Source organism: Hippocampus comes, unplaced genomic scaffold (genome assembly GCF_001891065.2).
Source record: "Hippocampus comes isolate QL1 unplaced genomic scaffold, H_comes_QL1_v1.1 scaffold8, whole genome shotgun sequence".
NCBI lineage: Eukaryota > Metazoa > Chordata > Actinopteri > Syngnathiformes > Syngnathidae > Hippocampus > Hippocampus comes.
In genome coordinates, this window is record NW_017806153.1 from 240,574 (window position 1) to 260,109 (window position 19,536).

Genomic DNA, 19,536 nt, shown 5'->3' on the forward strand with positions numbered 1-19,536 from the left:
CACACACACACACACACACACACACACAACACCACCACCACGTAGTTTAGATTGAAATTTATTACCTCCAATACATTGTTTGGTTGGGCAATGACAACTAGGCCGTTAAAAAAAATACAGTACACTTGACCTAAACATGAAAGCATTGTAAAGCATACTGTGGCATACAAGAATAACTTTCCTAAAATGTACATCTTTACAAAGTGTTTACAAAGTAGACGTTTGAAGCAAAGTGCAAAAAAATAAAAAAAAGTCAATGAAGATTGAGATTCTCCACTAGTGAAGCAGAGGACAAACGTATACAGTCAAACAAACAAACAAAAACAAACATACTTCATATTTCTAACTCATGTTTTTGATGCATGTGTCCTGAAATGAATAGTAGAGCGTGATGTTGTGCTTTCTAACTTTACATTTGGAACTTGCATTAAGCAGTGCATAATTAAAAAAAACAATAAACGAAAAACCACCCATTCACAGTATATGTCTAGAATTTTGCGAATGAACACCGCCAAGCATCTGAATAGTCGTTCAATAAATACATTAGTCTTTCATTTACAACCTGTAATGGACCTGCCCTTGCATGAATTGTGGTAAAATATCACAAGGACGCTTTGGAATAAATAAGATGGCATGCGTATCTGTCGTAAAAGTTGCTGCTGTCCTTAAGATACTAAGAAAAAAAACGTTTAATCAACACCTCCCTTCAACTGTGGCCGTATAATCAGTAGTGTGATGCATGTTGGTGTTAAACACTCACTCGGTCTTCAGAACAACAATTCTCAATGTTAGCCATGATGGTCCCAGAAGATCATTTTTTAATTGGTCATCAAAAAAAATTCAAAACAATCCACGTATTGCAATGCACACATATCGCATCCATTTTGCCTTTTGCTCGCATGTTCAAAATAAATATGAATCCTTAAGTTCTAATTGAGAATGCAAAATATCATCGTCTCCTTGTTTGAAAGCATAACTGGTGGCAAAGTGAGTGAAGAGAGGCTTCAGTCTTCTATGTGAACTAGCCAACATGTGATCCTGCGTTATTTGCGTGACCGCTATTGCTAGCGTACGTGCAAAGTGACATTCTTGCCCGATGACAGCCATTCTTAAAACGTGCAAAATTTGTGAAGCGTGTTTCATGCCGTACAGGCACAATTTTTTTTTTTTAAGTTTTTTTGTGTAAGGCTAGGCAGATGAAAACAAAAGAGCTTGAAGAGGTCCGCCGGAGAAGATCCTCCAAAGATCATCAGATCTTGTCCGGTTTGGCCACTGACGCGATTCGACTGTTAATCACTGGTAACACCCGTTGCAGTTTGATGATTTCGTGAGAAGTGCTAAGGCAAAAATGATTCAAAGCGCCGTCATTCCCAATGAACAACTTAGATATTTTATTTTGAAGCCTGTGACATAAACGAGAGATATTTACAGTAAATATGTTAGGTGCTAGAAAAGATCTGTTTTGGCTCGTGTAGAACTTTGTGCACGATTCCCTTTTGTTCGTGGTGTTCACTGTCGGTAAAGTAGTAGTCGTAGCAGGATCTCTGATTTGTAGTTTGTTCGTATGTAGTATGTTTGAGAAGATTTAGCTTCTGGTTGTGAGGTCGACTCAGGCAAAGCTACTGGAGCTCAGACACTGGAACTTTTCCCGAAGAGACTGGACGATGTTGGGCTGGCTCTGCTGCGGTTCACTCCAGAGGTATTTCTCCAGATGCTCGCGTTCCAGAGACCTCAGCACGTCGCCGGAGCGCACGGGCGTGCAGGGCAAACTCCGCGAATGGACCAGAACCCGGTTTTGGTAGGTGCAGCCGGCCGCCGACCCGCCCTGCTCCGATTCCACTTCGTCCTCCGAGCGGATCTCCACGTAGTCATCGTCGTCGTCATCGCCGTCGTCCTTAAAGTTCGCAAAGTAGTTCTGGGTGGCGGCGAGGATGCTCAAGGCTGACGCTCGGTTCAGGACCACCACGTGTTGGCCGTCGTGTAAGGTGAGGTCCGACTCTCCTTGGGAAGACCTTTCCGGGAGGCTACTCTGTCGACCGGCACGGCCCAAACTGGGACCGCCGAGGCGTTCTGTCGATCCGTTGCATTTAAGTCCCGACTGGTTTTCTTCCTCAGGCGGCCGGCTACTCAGAGAGCCGACCGACTGACAGTTCCGAGACGGGGAGGACGGTGCGTTAAAGGAAGGATGTCTCTTGATGGTACTGTAGACGTGCTCCTCTTTCTCGCTCGGGGCCGATAAGCAGGAGCTCCATCTCTGCGAGGGCGGGCTGCTCGGCGAGGCCGGGGCGGTCTTGAGGGACGGGATAGAGCAGGAAGAGGCGAGTCTGCGCTGGGGGGTGGAAGAAGCTCGCGTGGCGTGCAAGTCGCCGCTGGAGGACATGTAGCTGGAGAGCTCGCCGTTGCTGTAGGTGGAGTGGAGCCAGTCCTCCTCCAGGGAGGTCTCGGGCATGGACGGAGAGGACGGAAGACCTGGATGAGTGGAGTGTGTCGGCGCGGAGGAATCCTTGAACATGACTTGGTCGTAAAGCTGGGAATACTCGGCTATCCTTGCACCTGAAGAATATGGGAGAAAAAGATATTTGGTCAACCTTTTTGTCTTTTTTTTTTTTCTTCAATGAAAGGTTTTGTCTTACCGATGGCGGCTCCCCCTTGCTTTTTTTCTTCAAGGATGGCCGCCAGGTCTTTCTGCCTTCTGTCAGCTCTCGCTCGACTACAAGAGTCCCCGGGGTCCATGCTCCTCATGCGCAGCAGCTGATTGGCTTTCTTGATCTTCTGGCTATACTGCCGCGCCATCAAAAAGACACGACTCTTTGTTTTGTCCATCAGTTCCAGCGGAAAGTCCACCGACTCGCCCAGCAGGAGCGAGGAAGAGGCCAGCGGCGAATCCAGACCTGCGAGCTGCCCCGGGAACAAACTATGGATATCCTTGACGGCATTCTCTCTCTGCAAAGGGATTTTCGGAGGAAGTTCCACAAGGTCGTCGTCCTCTAGCCGGAAGCTACCGCTGCTGAGGCGGGCCAATCTGTTGCGCATGCTCTTCACTGTGCCTGGCTGGGGCTCTGGCACGACTGGGATGGGTTGCGAAGAGGGATCGGGATTTGGATTTTCGTCTTCGGCGGGTCTGTCACTTTGAAGGTCAGGGAGGTGGATGACCGGGATGTTGAAGGATTGTGACGGGCGCACAGGAGGGTGTTTCGGTTGATGCGCAGCGCCACTCTTAGTTGGACGACTGCACACAGGAGGCTTTTTTGTACGACTGCCTCGGACTGAGGATTGCGGCTCGGCTGGCTCGCCGGCGCTAACGGGGAAGGCGGCGGGCAGTCGGTCCGCTTTCTTCTCATTGTTCCTGATGTAGTTCTCCAGGTCATTCCAGAGCTCATCGACATGCCCCGACATGTGATCTCCTTTCGGGGACTGGAGGGAGGACAACGAAGTGGATGACGACAAGTACTCCGCCTCTGAGGAAAACGGGTCGGGGTGCGGGACATCTCCCAAGTGAAGGCTCTCCTGTGAGACAAACTCTGGCGAGCTTCTAGTTAAGCCTTGCTTTGGAATGTCTCCCTGGGGATCGGCTTCGTTCACCTCATTGATCCTCTGCGCATTGATCGATGGAGGATCCCGAAAACAAATGGTGTCATAGATGTTCTCCTCGACTATCTTGAGCTCAGGAGTCTCGGACGATCTTTCTTCCTGGGCGAAGGACTGAATGTGCTCCTTTGAATGGCTGTCGGACTCAATGATTGGCTCCGAGATGCCCAGAGCATCTGGAACATTGAGTGCCCGAGCCGCTTGGATCCGGGAACCCTGTGCGGCAGAAGAAGGTTGTTTCCGTGCCTGGCATTCACCCGAATGTCTTCTAATCAGGCCCATTCGCTTAAGGTCTTCGTAACTGATGTTGTCGTACACGTTTTCGATATCATCCATCGTCAGTTGCTCAGCGGATGAGGATCCTGATATGTCGTTGCTGGAGGACTCCGTATGAATCACTTCCAAGTTGTGACCCGCCTGGCCATCGTCTGGACTTTTGCGAGCCTCTGTGGCATTCTCGCCGACGCTGCTCGCCCTTCGCAGAACCCTGCTGCTGCCGCCGGATGGCGGTTCAACCTGGACGGAAGGGGGCTGCTCCACGTGCCAGCTGCAAGGCCGGGTCGTCCTCGGAGACGACGGGACCTCCGATCGCTCAGACGGAGACTCGGGTTCTGGTCCACTTGTCTCGGTGGGAACGAACATCTGATAGATGTCGTCGTCGTCGTCATCGGGGTGCATGGTTCTCTGTCGGGTGGGGAACATGGCCCTGCGAGCGCGGTGGTCTGCCCAGATGTTTTGAACAGAATGATCATTGTCTGTCACGACGACGGATGGGACGGGGGACTCTGGAGGTTCTTCCGTCACACGAGCGGTCCTGCGGAGCGGCGGGTGGTGACTTCCGTCCCTCACGAGGGATTCTCTGGCTCTCTGAAGGAACCGAGGCAAAGATTCAGACAAGCACCCTAATGAGTCACGAAAGCGATCCTTTTTGAACATACCTGAAGATCTGAAGCGCTCATGTTGAAGGTTTTCCACTGCTCTATACTGTCCACCGATGCTTGAGGGTTCAGCCTCTTCCGGCTGCTTTTGCCCGGGACTCGCAACCTCTTTCCGCCACCCTGCAGGCACGGTCGCAACATTGAGTGTCAGATCCAAGAAAATACCAGTCAAATGGGGTCAAAATTAAAAGAAGACAGGATGGTTGCGATGAGCTTCACTTCAGTTTGGTACGTCATTTGTGTTTAGCCGATCCGTGGTCTCTGGCAATGATTGGTCGAATTACAATTCAACAAAATACGGAGACGTGGAGACGAACGACTCCAAGACATTTGGGTTGTGTTTTTAGTTGATTCCACTCGCAGCCAGCATCTGTGTACCAATCTGCGATCTCTGACGAGTTCACCTTACCGAGACGCTCTCGTCCTCGTCATCAGCGTCTTGTTGGTGCGGCTCCTCCCCTTCCTCTCGATCGCTGTGGTCGTAGTGGTCAGCGGGGTCCAACGACTCCTGTGACTGGTTGATGAGACTGCGGCTGCGGCCTATCGTGCCCAGAGCCAGCTGGGACACGGGAGAGAGCAGGCTGGCGCCCAGACTTGTTCGCTAGGGTGAGGAAAATTCAAAGGGTTATTTCGGTTATGCAAGCGACACTTGCGTGCGTGGATGTGGGTTCTCGAGTTGCTTCATTTGAACCCTTTAGCTGTGTATCGGCATTGTTCATGACCAACCTTTTCTCCGTCGCTGTTGACTGCATTCTGCTTGGCGTTCTTCAGTAATTTCGAGAGCGGTTCTGACGAGACAAATACAGATTTATTTATTTTTAAAATTGGGTTTAATGGTGCAAAACGTGCTAAAAGAAATCCCCACCTTTTCTGCGCCCCCTGCGAGGAGTGGGGCCTTCTTTGGTCTGTGGGGAATCCTTCTTGTCACTGTCAGGACTGTAATGAAATCCTGGATGATCTGGAAAAAAAAAAACATATCGCACATTAATTTACAAAATATCACGTGACGTGTGAAAATGAAATGCAAAGGTACAGTGACTTGGCACTTACGCATCGCGTCCATCTCCAGGATGGCTTGCTTAGCCTGGAAAAAGGTGAAATGAAACAAGGTTAGACAGCCATCCTTTTGGACACTAGGTGGCACTCAAATCACAACCTTGTTGAAACCAGAAAGGACTCTTGAAGATAAAATGGATTGCGGTGGATTGGAAATGACTGACTGCTTCATTTGAGGGTGTGAAATAAAAGACACTGGATCAGGTCATTGCACAAAAGCTTGTAGCTTCTGAAAAAGAAAAAAAAAAAAAAAGAAGGGAAGCCATCCGCAGACAAGCTGTCCTCACCTTGGCAGGGATTTTGGCAGGGTGATTTTCAAGTATAAGTCTCTTGAGGTGTAAGATCCACATGCGCTTATCTTGCTGGGACTTGGCCTGCGGGCAGCATCAAACAGCAGAGAAGATAATAGCAGTCATGCCCACGAGGTGAGATATGTTTGGGATAAAGCCCAAAAAAAGGAAAAAAAAAAGAAAGGAACTCTGCTTGCAAAGTTTAACCCTTTCAGGGACCGTGGTTACTCCAGCTTACAGGGTGCACGAAAGCATTCAACACAACATTTAAGTACACCCGCAGCGCTCATGACTTGTTATTGCCAAGTCTGCACTTGATGTCACGTTATGTTACCTGGACAGTGTGCTGTAGTTTGGGATTCTTGTAGTGAAACACACTGAAACTCAGCGGCTCTTTCGGGATGACTTCCACCAGCATGAGGTTGCAGCACTGCAACGAGACGTCAGGTTCAACGCACGCGCCGTCGGTCACCACAAAGCGTCACGTGACGCGACTGCCAACTGACCAGGATGTGAGCCTTGTACGTGAACGTCTCCTCTCGTTTCTTGGTGATGAGCAGGAGCTTGTCGAACAGGAAGAGCGTTCTCTCGTTCTTGGCTCGCTGCAGTCGAAAGGTTCCTTCCAGGACCAGCTCTCCGTAGCCCATCAAATCGGGGCCTTTCCAGTTGGTCAGCAAGCTCTGGATTTCCTGCAATGACAGTCGATACGGTGGTTTCGTTTGACTCAACTCTGGGTGGCTGCGTTTAGTCCTAAATGATGATCAATCCCTCAATGTGACAAAGACTGTATCAGTTTCGGCCTTTTGTGTTTAATCAACAGCGTGCTGCTGAGTGTAATCAAATAAATCTGTCGCCTGGAAGCTGCGGACGGACAGCAATGAAATCATGCAACAAATGAGCCGGGATTGTAAAAGTGACATAAGTTGTTTCACAACCCCGCACGCATTCCTGAATCCAATTGACTGTTCCGGCTGATCGAAGAAAATAGCTCCCCTTTTATGTGCCCTCCTTATGCAAGGGCGTCAATCAGCCCAGTGGAAAAACTGTGACAAGCCCATAGCTCACATCATTCAACAGAAAAAAAAAGAAAGAAGAACCAGGGGGTGTGATGTGATCAAAGTGTGCCAGCTACACATTATTTTAATGGTTTTAACCATCAGGAAGGATGTTTGTTGACTGTACCTGCAACCTAACGGCATGTTCGTGCTTCCGCTTCATGTCGTTGATGTGCCAAGCCACTCTCTGCATGGTGTCGATGGCTTCCTGAACCACCTCGTACGTCTCTGTGTCTTTCTCCATATGGTTGGCGATCTCCTACAAACACACCGCAAGTATATTGCCAAAGTAAGCGGTGGATTTTTTTATTCCCCCCCAGTATGCTTGGCCCCCCAAAAGAAAAAATACATTCAAACGAAAGAAAACATCCACTTGTCTCCAAGTACGCTTTACTACATTCTCTTCTATTTACAGCATGGCAGACACCCACAGGAACATTCCCACCGAGTACCATATGTGTGTAACATTTGGTGGTAAAGGGAGCCTAATCAGAAACTCTGCTTTTGTGGTTTGGAAGGAAACGTGACTGATTTTGTGCCATGCGCGTGCGGCCAAGTGGAAATGCACGTTAACCACGAGGGAGGTGCCACGGGGACGTACGTGAAGCAGCAGATGGTACTTGAGGATCCTCTGCACCGGCTTCAGCAGGTAGGAGCCCAGAGGCAAGGAGTGGCGCAGAGATTCTTGGCGCTCGCGGAAAAACTTGGCCAACGCCTTGTTCCTCATGCACTCGGTGAGCACAGCCACCGACCTGCCGAGTCAAAACAAGGCAATGACCCAAAAAAACGTACGGCCAACACAACAAAATCATTCCGCGGGTGGTAGGAGTTGAAGGTTTCAGACTGGCCAATTAAACCGAATAGAGCATGTATTTTAGCTGCCAAAGAGGAGACTGAAGGGATAAAGCCACAGAAACAAAGGAGAACTGAACGAGGCTGTAGTAAAGGCCTGGAAAAGCATTTTATAGGCTTTTTATTTTATTTTTTTTTGCAGGTAAGAGTTAGGCCGCCAAATGTGAAATGCTATTCACCTGAAGTTTAATAATGTCTGTTCCAATGCATTTGCTCCAAACCTAAAGCTCATACTAAAACTAAAAAAATCGAACAAAGAACACTGGTCTCTCAACTGAAAGACCTTCAAGGGTGTTGCGAAATGTGACAGTGCGTGAAATGCTTTTCTGCATGTCTGAATGCCAGCGGAGCTCCCGTACAGTCTCCACATTGTTCTTGGGAGGAAACCCGACCTTAGAGTCCGGCGTGACCTCGATACATCTGCAGCCGAGTGACCGTCTTCAAATACGTCTGTGTTGTTGTTGTCCTGTGTGACCTAAACCGGGGTCACCAGCTGTGGCGTGGACACGGGGAAAAGGCCCGTGTACAAAAAGCTGACAGACGCCACAACAACGAGACCTAATCATCAGTGAACTGTTGGCGAGTATTATCATAAAACCCGTGTGACTTGCATCCCGAGGGCAAGGTGTGCTTGTAGCGTTATCTTGGCATGAAGATCAGCCTCACGTTTCAAACTAAACCTAATCACGCACTGTCACATTACTCCATCCAGGTGTCCCGTAGGAGCACCCACCCAGAAAATAATAATAAAAAAAAAAAAATTGAAGTAGGTAGGCTCTGATAAGATGATAACAACCCCTTCTGTCAGCAACGTGTGCTTTAAGTCTGTCAAGCAGTGAATGAAAGAATTAAAAAAAAAAAAAAAAAAAAGGGACGGAGGGAGGAGTGAGCGGCCCCGAGGCACAACTGCAAGCAGACAATTTGACTCCTTAGTGAGGAGCTAATACATTGATGGGCATACACAGCGGAGTCATATGAGACTCTGGGAATAAACGTGGAGATGCGATCAGGGCGACAATGACAACAGAATAATGTCGTCGTGCAGCAAAAAAGGATGGGAAATGAACGCCGTGCAAGCTCAGACGCTCAAGTCTCGTCAGGCAAGACGCCACGAGAGACTTGGGCGGCGTGAGGCACTTTTGACGTGGTTCTCAAACTGGGGTCCCCGGATCCCCGGGAATCCACAAGCTGTAGCTCGGGGGTCCGAAAAATAACGTGCAGTTAATTACGATGTTTTATGATGGTAATTGCAGTTGTCTTTTCTTTTTTTAACGAACAGACAAAAAAAATAAATAAAAATTGAGGCAACTGGCTGACGTGTAGCTCGTATTGAATTGTGTCTGTATGAACCCAGACTAAAGTCTTACCTCGGGTAATTGGTGCAGTACTGGGTGTATATGTGGAATTCTTCACTCTGAAATGAAGGGAAAAAAAAAAGCAAAATCAGATGACAGATGTATGTCACAGGACGTGGCTTAGTCCTACTTAAATGGAGACTTCCTAATAAAATAATTTCAGGTCTCTCGGCTTGTCTGCGTTTTGTTTTTTTTCCCAGCCTGTATTTAAAAAATGAGCGAGGCACATCATGCACAAAACGCTGACGAGTGCAGGCATTAAAAACCCCTCCATTGAGCTTTTCCGCCCCCTTAATTGAAACCTTTCTTACATCGCACGCCCCCTTCAGTGAACATCAAACACACGCGAGACAGTGTGACTTCATCGGAAACTTTTCCTGGCAACTCATCTGAATACTGTGCGGCCAACTTCGCTTTCGGTATTTGAAATTTATGCCGGGGCGGTTATGCTTTCGTCACGGTGTGGTGACAAAAGCGACTAAACTAAGTTCCACTCTATATTACACTTGAACCATTTGTGGTGCAACGAGGTTACCCTTCAAAGGGTTTCCAAAGAGTTTCAAAATTGGTTGTTAATAAGGACGCTAAACCAGTCACTGATAGTTTTGGTTTACAAAGACTAAAAGGCATCATTATAATACAAGATGTAATTTGGACACCCCAATTCGTGACGCAAGGAGTGCAAATTAATAGATAATGTGAGGCATGAACCTTAGCTCGACCTCGGTTCAACTTTTGGACCCCAGCAATGTGGCAGATTTCTAGGGGGCGGAGCTCCAGGAGGCTGACAGACAGCAAGAAGCGACGTCACAAACGTGCGGGGAAGATGATGATCAGCGATGCGGACCCAAGAGTTTATTTTTGACCTCGCAGGGAACTGTGCATTCATTTTAAGGACCTCCAAGCCAATAATTGAGGAGCCCGAGGTGCTCCCTGGGAAAAGGAGCTAAATTGAAGAGCAGAGGTCTCCTCCTCGTCTCCAGTCGTCGGCTACCACAGACCGGGCCTAATCGCAACCAGATGTATCCGCCATCCAGGTTTTTTTTTGTGGTACACAAACAGCGCTAATACACACTTACTGGACTTTAGTATTTAGACCGCAGGACATATCAACGTTTTGATACGAGTACTAATTTGTGTGGCACATACGTATGGGAAAATGCAGACCTCCAGGCATGCGTGCCCTCAAACTCGACCGCACTTTTGTATTTATGTCTTTCAGATTGTTGAACATGGATGCTAAAGTGAAAAACTAATTAGCACTTATGACATTTAAAGCACTTTGGCGTTGTAAGAACTAACGGATAGATAAAAACATGATCAGAAACTAATAAGATAAAACGGGTAAAGATAACATCGTCTCTTAAATAAGTTGGCACGAGGCCTGTGCACAACTCTGAAGATTAGCCTTGCCTCGGGGTTGCCATAGCTACAGGTGAGACATTTGTCCTTTAAAAAAAAAAACAAACAAACAAAAAAAAAACATTCTCCATTCTCCAAAATAATTTGTAGTAAATAAAGACAACATGTCCTGAATAACTGTACAACTAGCCCTGTGTGTAATTCTGAACGTTAGCACTAGCGCTAACACCAGAGGCCCTGACTGCTCCACTCACTTACTGTGACATGCGATTTTGGGGGTTGCCATAGTGGTCAGAAACAATGAACAAATAAAAGACATGGTCAGACCAGCCAGTAAACATTCCGAGTTGAAAAGTTTCCACAAGCCTTGCACACAACTCCAACATTAGCACTAGCGCTAACACAAGTCATCCGGGCTAGTCCACAAAGTCGCTCTAAAAAGTGGGAACTTAAGTTGCGTGCGCAATAACAATACAGGATCCTCAAACAAAACAACCACATCCCCCAACCTAAAAAAAAGGTGAAGTGAAATGTTACAGTTATTTTAAACAGCTTTTCTTGGCACATGCTTATCTCAACTTCACCACAAAGCGGTCATTTATCTTTACAACCATCTGTTTCATTCGCTTGCACAAGAGCAACTTCTAAATAAATCGGGTGAGTGAGATGAATTTGTTTTATAAATGTAAGACGGCAGATAGCGTATACACACACCAAAACAAAAGTAGCTGAATGCCTGTTACATGGAATGCAAACCGGCTTATGGGGGCGGCGCACCGCTTTGTTTACGTTTCTGGCGGAAGCGGCGCTGGGAGCCCGTGGTCAAACGAGCCCCTGACAACAATAGTCAAAATGTTTGCGGACCCAGCCGGTGACGCAAAAGCTTGTTTCTCCAGCCACGGTCGGACTGCTGGCTTTGTGGCGGTCGGTTGCGACGGCCGTCGTCTTTAACGGTGCCTTTCAGGGGGAAATGCCAAAATGGGGCATTTTGGGACATAATTATGTGAGATTTTATGGGGAAATACTTGGAAGAGGCATAAAAGCAAGCACGACGTCAACAACAACAGCAGAGTTGGACAGTGCTTCAAATTCCTGCGGGATACTGTACTATTCAAATTTTAGCCACATAAATAACTTTATAACATAAACTCTCTCCTCTTCGATCGGTCCAAAGTTTATGTGTGTCAGACGCTGGTGCTGGAACAGGCCACAACAAGTAACCGAAACCAGCGTGCATGTTCAGAAAAAAACTGTCTGGGGGTGGAGAAGGTGATGAAAAGCGCTCGACAGATTGAAGCCGAGGCTGCACATGCCAAATTTGGATTAGTGTCAAATTATACGCCTTTGCACACCATCTGAAAACCCTTATGAAGAAATTTGGGAAAAAATTGATATGCCGCAAGACACCATGCATCAAATGATTAATTTCCAAGCCTATGTTTAGCTTGATTTTTTTTCCGCTCACAACAAATATCCCGTACCACTGGCGAAAGGAGACTTTGATTCCACCCTTCTTTTATCTACAACCGCTTAGAACAACGAGGCGGGTGCATGAATAGTTGTTATCTGCATTGTTGATGTTTTATGGACTCAAATTGAAAGTGGTCAGACTCCAGGGTTAAAACACAGTACATGACTTGTTACGAAAGTGAAAGTTTCGATATTTGAACACACACGGTGCAACAGGACACTATAACAATACCCAGTCACGGGCATATATTCTTGATCCTCTGCATAAAAGGATTGTTACTGCAGTTTACTGAGTCACTTAAAGCAGTAAAACTCCACACGCAGGAAGGAGCAGCACTTGAATGAATGATGGTTATTTTCATGATTAAAAATACCTTATAAAAACTTTTTTTTTTTGGGGGGGGGGGGCCTGGAACGGATTAATGGCATTTCTATTAATTTCAGTTTGGCAAGATGATTTGAATGAATTCAATTTGTACAGTATCTGACGGCACCACTGCAGTTTTATTTTTTTTTTTCAAACTTGACAGTCAAATGACTAGGCCCATTTTGTCCATTGTGGCACTCCAACAAAAAAGTTTGCCCACCCCTCTGTTAGTGATTATTGTGTCGCCTCTGCATGATCCCTCCCACAAACAAACACAAATAAAAAAAACACAGACAATCATTTCTACCTTCGATACGAAGCATTCAGCAATGGCCACGGGGTCCGCGTTGCACTTCTCCAGCTCATGAAGCAAATCTCTGAAAACAAGAACATGATTTACATGCCTGACAATTGTTCCCATATCACACAAACACACGGATTGACTCATTAAAAAAATGCTTTGGTTTATTGTTTCTGACTATTGTATTGGACTTCACAAGTCACACCGGGAAAATAAATTCGGGCTAAGGGCAACTGCCTTTGAGAAACTTCCTTGAATTCAAAAGCACAGCTCCTGTGGGTTCACAAAACCATCCCCCCGGTGGTGAAGTTATTGTTTCATGACTAACAGATGAGGTCACTGCTTTTATGCTTCCTTAAACTGGCCCATTTCTTTTTGATTCTTTTTTTTTTTTTTTTTTGCTGCCCGACAGCTGACAAATGACTGGGTGGCAGGAAAAAAAGAAAAGTTTTTGTCCAAAGACCACCATGATACTCAACTATCCTTCAAACCGCACAAAAAAACTGTTTAGGGCACTGTCACAGAGAGCAAGTATACAGACGGGGTACTTCATGATCAGTCACCTCTTTTCATGACTTTTTTTTTTTTTGTTTTTTTGTCTCCAAGGAAAGTTAGTGTGGTGAGCACCGTCCGTGGTGGGTGGTGTCAAAGCACCCTCTTTCTGACCGACCACCGCTGACAGGGCTCCCTTCTCGAATACAATGCTGGAGGTTCTTTTCTCCTTGAGTCGTAAGACAATAAAGTAAGAGAATTCTCAAGTGTGTCTCTGCAAAAGATGCACCTGTTGAAGTGGTAGATGTCCTGGATGTTGCCAAACAGAGAGCCTTTATCCTCAGAGCTCAAACCCAGCCGAGCCTGGTTGCTGATACTCTCCAAGTAGTCCTACAGAGAAAAGAAGGAACAGGTGATTTTTGTTTTTCTTCCTGTGAGTTTTCTAAAGTTTTGAAATTTTCTATTTTGCCAGTCTCAAAAAGAAAGACAGTTGAGGGTAAAATGCAAACCACTACACTACGAATGGCCTCAAGTTGTCTTTTAAATGTAATAAATGTCTTCAACCATGATTTTGACCCACCCTGATCTTCAAAACACATTAACATTTACTCATTTATCATTACTCATTAAAATTAACTGCCTCATAATCTAACCTAGATAATCACTTATGCAATGTCACCTGATTCCTAATCTATAAATTCACGCAATAAAAGTTCTCATCTTCGGTGTTAATCATCCACCTGTCCCAGTTTCATAGTCAGTCATGCCTTCGCATTCACTTCAGCCTTGATTTCTGCGTTCAGAGCAAGCAGAACACTTCTCAAAATAAGATATGGTGAAATTTCAGGATGAACCGAAAATGCACCCGAAACCTTACAGGTCAACAAGTGCACAGTAACGTTTGTACAAGCCCTGCCCGACAGGAATTTTAGTGCAGATTTGAGCACAAACTCACAACATTGCATCCGAAAGCCAAGCTAACAGATCAAGACCTTGAATTATTTTTGCATTCGTTCGTGAACTTTAGGTGGTGATGTCGGTTTTTATCATTTCTTGGCGCAAACAAATTATTTTAGCATGGAGCTCAGTTAGCGTAAGAGCCACTCCTAATTTAAACGGCAGCTTTAGCGTAGATGCTAATGTTCACACGTTGTGAGAGTATTTCCGAGATGGTCCACCGAAACCGGTTTCACTCTTCTGCTTATTACAAGCCAATGTATGGTAATGATATTCAAAAACGTTTTTAGCTAAATTTACTGGATACAGTTTCTCTAATTATGAACCACGTTGATGCTAGCTCCTTGTTACGACTACTCCTACTAGTAATAAAGTATGACGGTTAAAAATGTGATTGAAACTAATTTGTCTTTTCTAATCGGCCAAGTAAAAACAAAACATTTCAAATGACAATGTGGCCACTCTAGTCATATTTTGGTTTGAGGTTTTCATTCTTCAAATCCAGAGTATGAGTCAATGCAGGGCTCATGTCGGGAGGAGATATGGGAAGATTTTGTTCATTATCAGAGGTTATGTGTAAGGTGATGCTCTATTAGTCGCGGGGTTGTGCACGTGACCTGGCTTGACCTCCTCACTCAACGCGTTCACCTCCGGCCTGAGTGAGCTCAACAATGGGCAGCTCCGACGCCCGCACCTCTCTGAAGGTACACTCCCTGCTAAAGCGTCAGATGCGGCATGTACTAACTTGATGCTCGCTGGAGTTAACCATTAACCTTCTTCAAACGCACACTCATTTCCAATCCAAACACTTTACTCTGCACTGTAGTTGGAAGTCATTACTCTTGACAATTCCCAATGTAAACATCCACATCTTCAAACTTGTCGCGGGTGACTTCCAAACGTCGAAAAGGCCTCACAATGTTGATCAGGCGTCAGTACAAAAAAAAAAACAGTTGATGATAGTTTGGGTTTGTCATCATTGTTGAGTTTTGAATTAACTTTTTCCATTCCTGATTCAGTTCATTTTAATTTATTTTGGGAATAGATTTGTTCATTTTTATTAGTTTGAGGGTTTTTTTTTTGTAATATAGTGAATTTGTAAGTGAATTTTTTTCAAAGGTAACAAATATTGCTTATTAAAAAAACAACAAATAAAATATTTTAAAAATATATTAACTTCCAAACAATATAGAATTAAACATCAACAAATAAAACATAGCAGTGCATTATTGGCGCTTCTAAAGTGACAATGCAAATTAAAACACAAAAGTGTGAATGACAAAGCGGTTGCCGCTGGGGAGATGGACAACCTTTGCAGTTTCCGACTTTGAAGGTAGTATCAGAATCGGTTCAAGGTTGAAAAATGCCAGGTCTAAAGGCCTCACAATGTTGATCAGGCGTCAGTACAAAAAAAAAAAACAGTTGATGATAGTTTGGGTTTGTCATCATTGTTGAGTTTTGAATTAACTTTTTCCATTCCTGATTCAGTTCATTTTAATTTATTTTGGGAATAGATTTGTTCATTTTTATTAGTTTGAGGGTTTTTTTTTTGTAATATAGTGAATTTGTAAGTGAATTTTTTTCAAAGGTAACAAATATTGCTTATTAAAAAAACAACAAATAAAATATTTTAAAAATATATTAACTTCCAAACAATATAGAATTAAACATCAACAAATAAAACATAGCAGTGCATTATTGGCGCTTCTAAAGTGACAATGCAAATTAAAACACAAAAGTGTGAATGACAAAGCGGTTGCCGCTGGGGAGATGGACAACCTTTGCAGTTTCCGACTTTGAAGGTAGTATCAGAATCGGTTCAAGGTTGAAAAATGCCAGGTCTCCTCGTACGGCTCAAAAGCCGAATATTTTTTTTTTTGTGGAAGCGGTGTGATAGGAGTTTAAAAACGACAAGCGCGTATGACAGTTTGCTCACAGGAAGGGTATGACATAGCTCTGACCACCGCACCCCCTGCTGTGAGAAACCGAGCCCATGGGAGTCTGGGTAAATATTTGTCTTAAGCCCGTCACACCCTTTTCGCTTGCAGGAAGCCGCATGGACTCGGGGATTATGGAATAGGGGGGGCTTCAATAATGCAGGCTTTGGCCACCAATAAGGGGATGTTAGTGTTGCTACTGATACGATCTGGCCTCACTGGAACCGTCATGTAAGAGGCTAGGACAGGCCAAACGCGCATATATTGTGACAGTAAGTGCCGCTGAAGAATCGACTGCCACCTAAAGTGGTAGTCCAAGGGGTGGGTGGTCCATTAACGTGGGACTGGAGGTGGTCTGCGGGCGGTAGAGGGTGATTAACTGCGGCTCTTAAGCCCTCTTCGGTGTTTTCTTAACCTGCTGTAGACACTCTTATCTCAGAGCTAAATCCTTCTTCCTAGCCTCCTGTCGAGATGTCCCTTTTCCTCCCCTCTGCATCCGAAGAGGATGGGGAGGGGGAGGAAGAGGGAACATCCATCAAAAGTGTCACGCCTAAACTTCGATGCCTTTACTCATCCCGTCTCCTGGGAATTGGTGATCCCTGTTTTGATTTGAAACAACCTGTTGAACCGTCTTGGTTTTGGGGAGGACCGACTGGTTTTGAAATCAGATTGGAGAGTCTTGTCAGACATGAGAGAGTGATTAGCAGATTCGCGACCGGGTGGGGTTTGGGGATTACGGTTATGGTTCTTCTTCCCCTTGATATCTTTGACACGTGATGACAACGAAATGTTGAGCGTCAGCAATCAATTTGTGGCTCTTGGTTTGCGCAACGTCGCTCATTGTAATTGTTCGCTTTGAATTTCTGTGATATGAGTTGGAATTGGAAAACAATGCTTCTGAATTGGCCTTTTGAATGCCAAGCTTTGTCAAAACATACTCAAGTATATTGTCAGAAAATCAGGCCAGAGTGACGTTGTCCATGGGGGATGACGTTGTCCATGGGGGATTGGGGGGGGGTGTGGAGGGGGGGTTACGGTTCACTGTCACTATCACTTCAATCAGAACTGGTTAACCGACATGAAAAACATGCGTCACATCTGTTCAACACATTTGAGATCAAGAAAGGGGCAATAACAATGAGGAGGGGATAGAGAAAGGTGAGCCAAGTACCACAGACGATCCAAACCAAAGTCTCCAAATCCCTGAAAGGAGGCAAACAAGATCCATTCCGCTCGAAGCGAGACTTAAAAAAAAAAAAAAAAAAAAATAGCCCATTTGTCTAAACGTGTGCGTGTACAGTGCGTGCGTGTGTGTGTGTTTTCGTCTCAGTGTACGTGCGCACATGTTTTCAATGTGCGCCTGTTCTTCCAGGACAAAGGCACCGGTGTCGTGTAACTCAACCGAACTCGAAGGCTGCGAGCACAGGTGACACTATTGTGATGAAAGTTTCCGACTGTTAACAAGCGGCGGTGTGTATGTGTGTGTTACGTGTGTGAGGATACATACACAAAAAAACAAAAAGCGTGTTTTTCATCACCTGATTCAAAGCCCCCCACCCACTCTTGGGAAGAGCAAAGTCAAACGCATACTCGACTGAGATATTTACAACCGTCATTTTGAACTCAAGCATCCTCGACCTTCAAATACGTCACACTTGAGAGGTTCTGCAGTTGAAATCCCAAAAATGATATATAGTAAATGTGTTACTTACTTCCACAATGCTTCTCAGGTCTTGGACGTAGGTTCTCTCGGTGTCCAGTATTTCCTGCACCACACGGTCTACATACGTCCTGGGTCCTTGCACCTGACCCATGCGCTGTCTGCCCCCGTCGAGACCCAGCTCCGGTTCCGAGTGATCTGTCGGTGTCTGTTCGGTGCCCTTCGGGCCTGGCTGCCTTCCTGTTTCCATCCCTCCGTCATCCCTGGGGTCCTCCTCGCCGCAGCCCAGCTGCCGGGCGGGAACCAGTTCCAAACGTATCGCCCCGGAGTCCTGCTCCGAGTTCACGGGGTTAGAGTGGGGGGTGTGGACAAGCGTGGACCGGCTGCCCAGTGAGCAGTGACTGTCCCGGGAGGAAGCGGAGGAAGAGGTGGAGCTGTAGCTGACGGGCCTTTCGGCGCTGTCCGGAGAGGAGTCCATGCTGTGGGCCGAGCAATAGCGCAAAGAGGCGTAATGGAAGGCCGGGTTGCGGAGGCAACGGGCGGGGATGTCACCGGAGCTCAGGACCGAGCCGGAGTCCGGCACTTCGGGTACAGGTGGCAACGCATCAGGCAGATAGCTGTAGTCGTCTGAGGAGAAAAAAATGAGAATGAAAACTCAAAAATTGCACAATGTGAAAGTCCGAAACAAAAGCGCATTCATGTGCTTTAGAGGCGCGATCGGCTTACAAACATGATTCCTCGCATACCGGCGGACCGCGACCAAGCTGACCGGCCGCCAAAACGAAAAGCGCTAACCGTCACGGTTTGCCTGAAAGAAATCTATCAGGACGAGCCAACGGTCACCACCTTGCCAAGAGAGAGAATACACTCATTAAAAGGAATGCAGAGCATTTAGATGGAGAGATGTATTCCGATACAGTCTAAATCTGAGCGCTCACAGCTGATGGTCATGAATGAACGGCCTATTCCTCGAGGACAGGCAAGGTTTGTGCTTGCGGCGATTTCCACATCAGGGTGGTGCCAAACTGGCTCCTGGCCTCATGTCGGTGGATGGGATCACTAACTCCCGGAGTGCCAGAGTCAGACCAGCTCAAGTGAGAGCAGTTTTGGAACGAATCGGATCGAGCAGCCCCGCTAACAACCCTTAACCCAAGTCCAACGTTGTCGCTGAAGTTTTGCGAGGTCCTTCTCTGTAAACGGGTCAGCTTTGAGTGGAAACCAGAATGGATGCTCGAGGATTGATAAATCACGATGTGTCACTTGGCCACAATGTAACAACTTTTTGACCGAACCTTTCAAAAACCGTGCGCTAGCTAACGAACAAACGACCCAAATAATCAACCATTAATCACAACGCCAACATTTCCTCAGCATTGCGGCTCGCCTACGACCCCGCAGGTCCAGTATTCCAGTCACACGCCTTTGCGCCGCCCTCTACCTGCCAAGCGTCTGAGGCCTTCTCACATCAAAGCCACCGAGATCACACAGTCGCCTTCAAAAAAAAAAAGGAGAAAAGAAACATGAAACGGGACGCAACCTCAAAAGAAATCAAGAGAGCTTGCGCACACACTCTCTCACCTTTCTGGTACGTACCCGAGAGGGCTCTCTGGCGCACCAGTTTCAAGCGTGCTCTGGCAGCACGTCCTGCTTGTTGCAGCAACAGGGGGGAAAAAAAACTAAACAAAATGTGATTGGCAACAATGCGAGAGTCAGTCCAAATGTTTGTGCTCCCGGGGCCTGACTGGCTTTTTAAAATTACACATCAGACAAAAATCATGAATCAAATGAGTGACCACACACACACACACACACACACACACACACACACACACACACACACACACACACACACAATA

General features: G+C 46.2%; 1 protein-coding gene across 1 annotated transcript; it reads right to left on the reverse strand.

Moving 5' to 3' along the window:
* Positions 1–42: 42 nt before the first annotated feature.
* Positions 43–19,172, reverse strand: LOC109531012 (pleckstrin homology domain-containing family G member 1). The gene is made up of 17 exons (XM_019895017.1): positions 18,427–19,172; positions 17,733–18,307; positions 13,416–13,516; positions 12,641–12,710; positions 9,147–9,193; positions 7,529–7,679; positions 7,055–7,186; positions 6,379–6,561; positions 6,207–6,302; positions 5,870–5,956; positions 5,577–5,610; positions 5,392–5,484; positions 5,253–5,314; positions 4,936–5,127; positions 4,527–4,646; positions 2,634–4,455; positions 43–2,553 (listed from the first exon to the last, which is right to left on the reverse strand). Exons 2-17 carry the CDS (start codon positions 18,156–18,158, stop codon positions 1,610–1,612), a joined length of 4,560 nt encoding a protein of 1,519 aa, XP_019750576.1. The 5' UTR covers positions 18,159–18,307; positions 18,427–19,172; the 3' UTR covers positions 43–1,609.
* Positions 19,173–19,536: the final 364 nt, after the last annotated feature.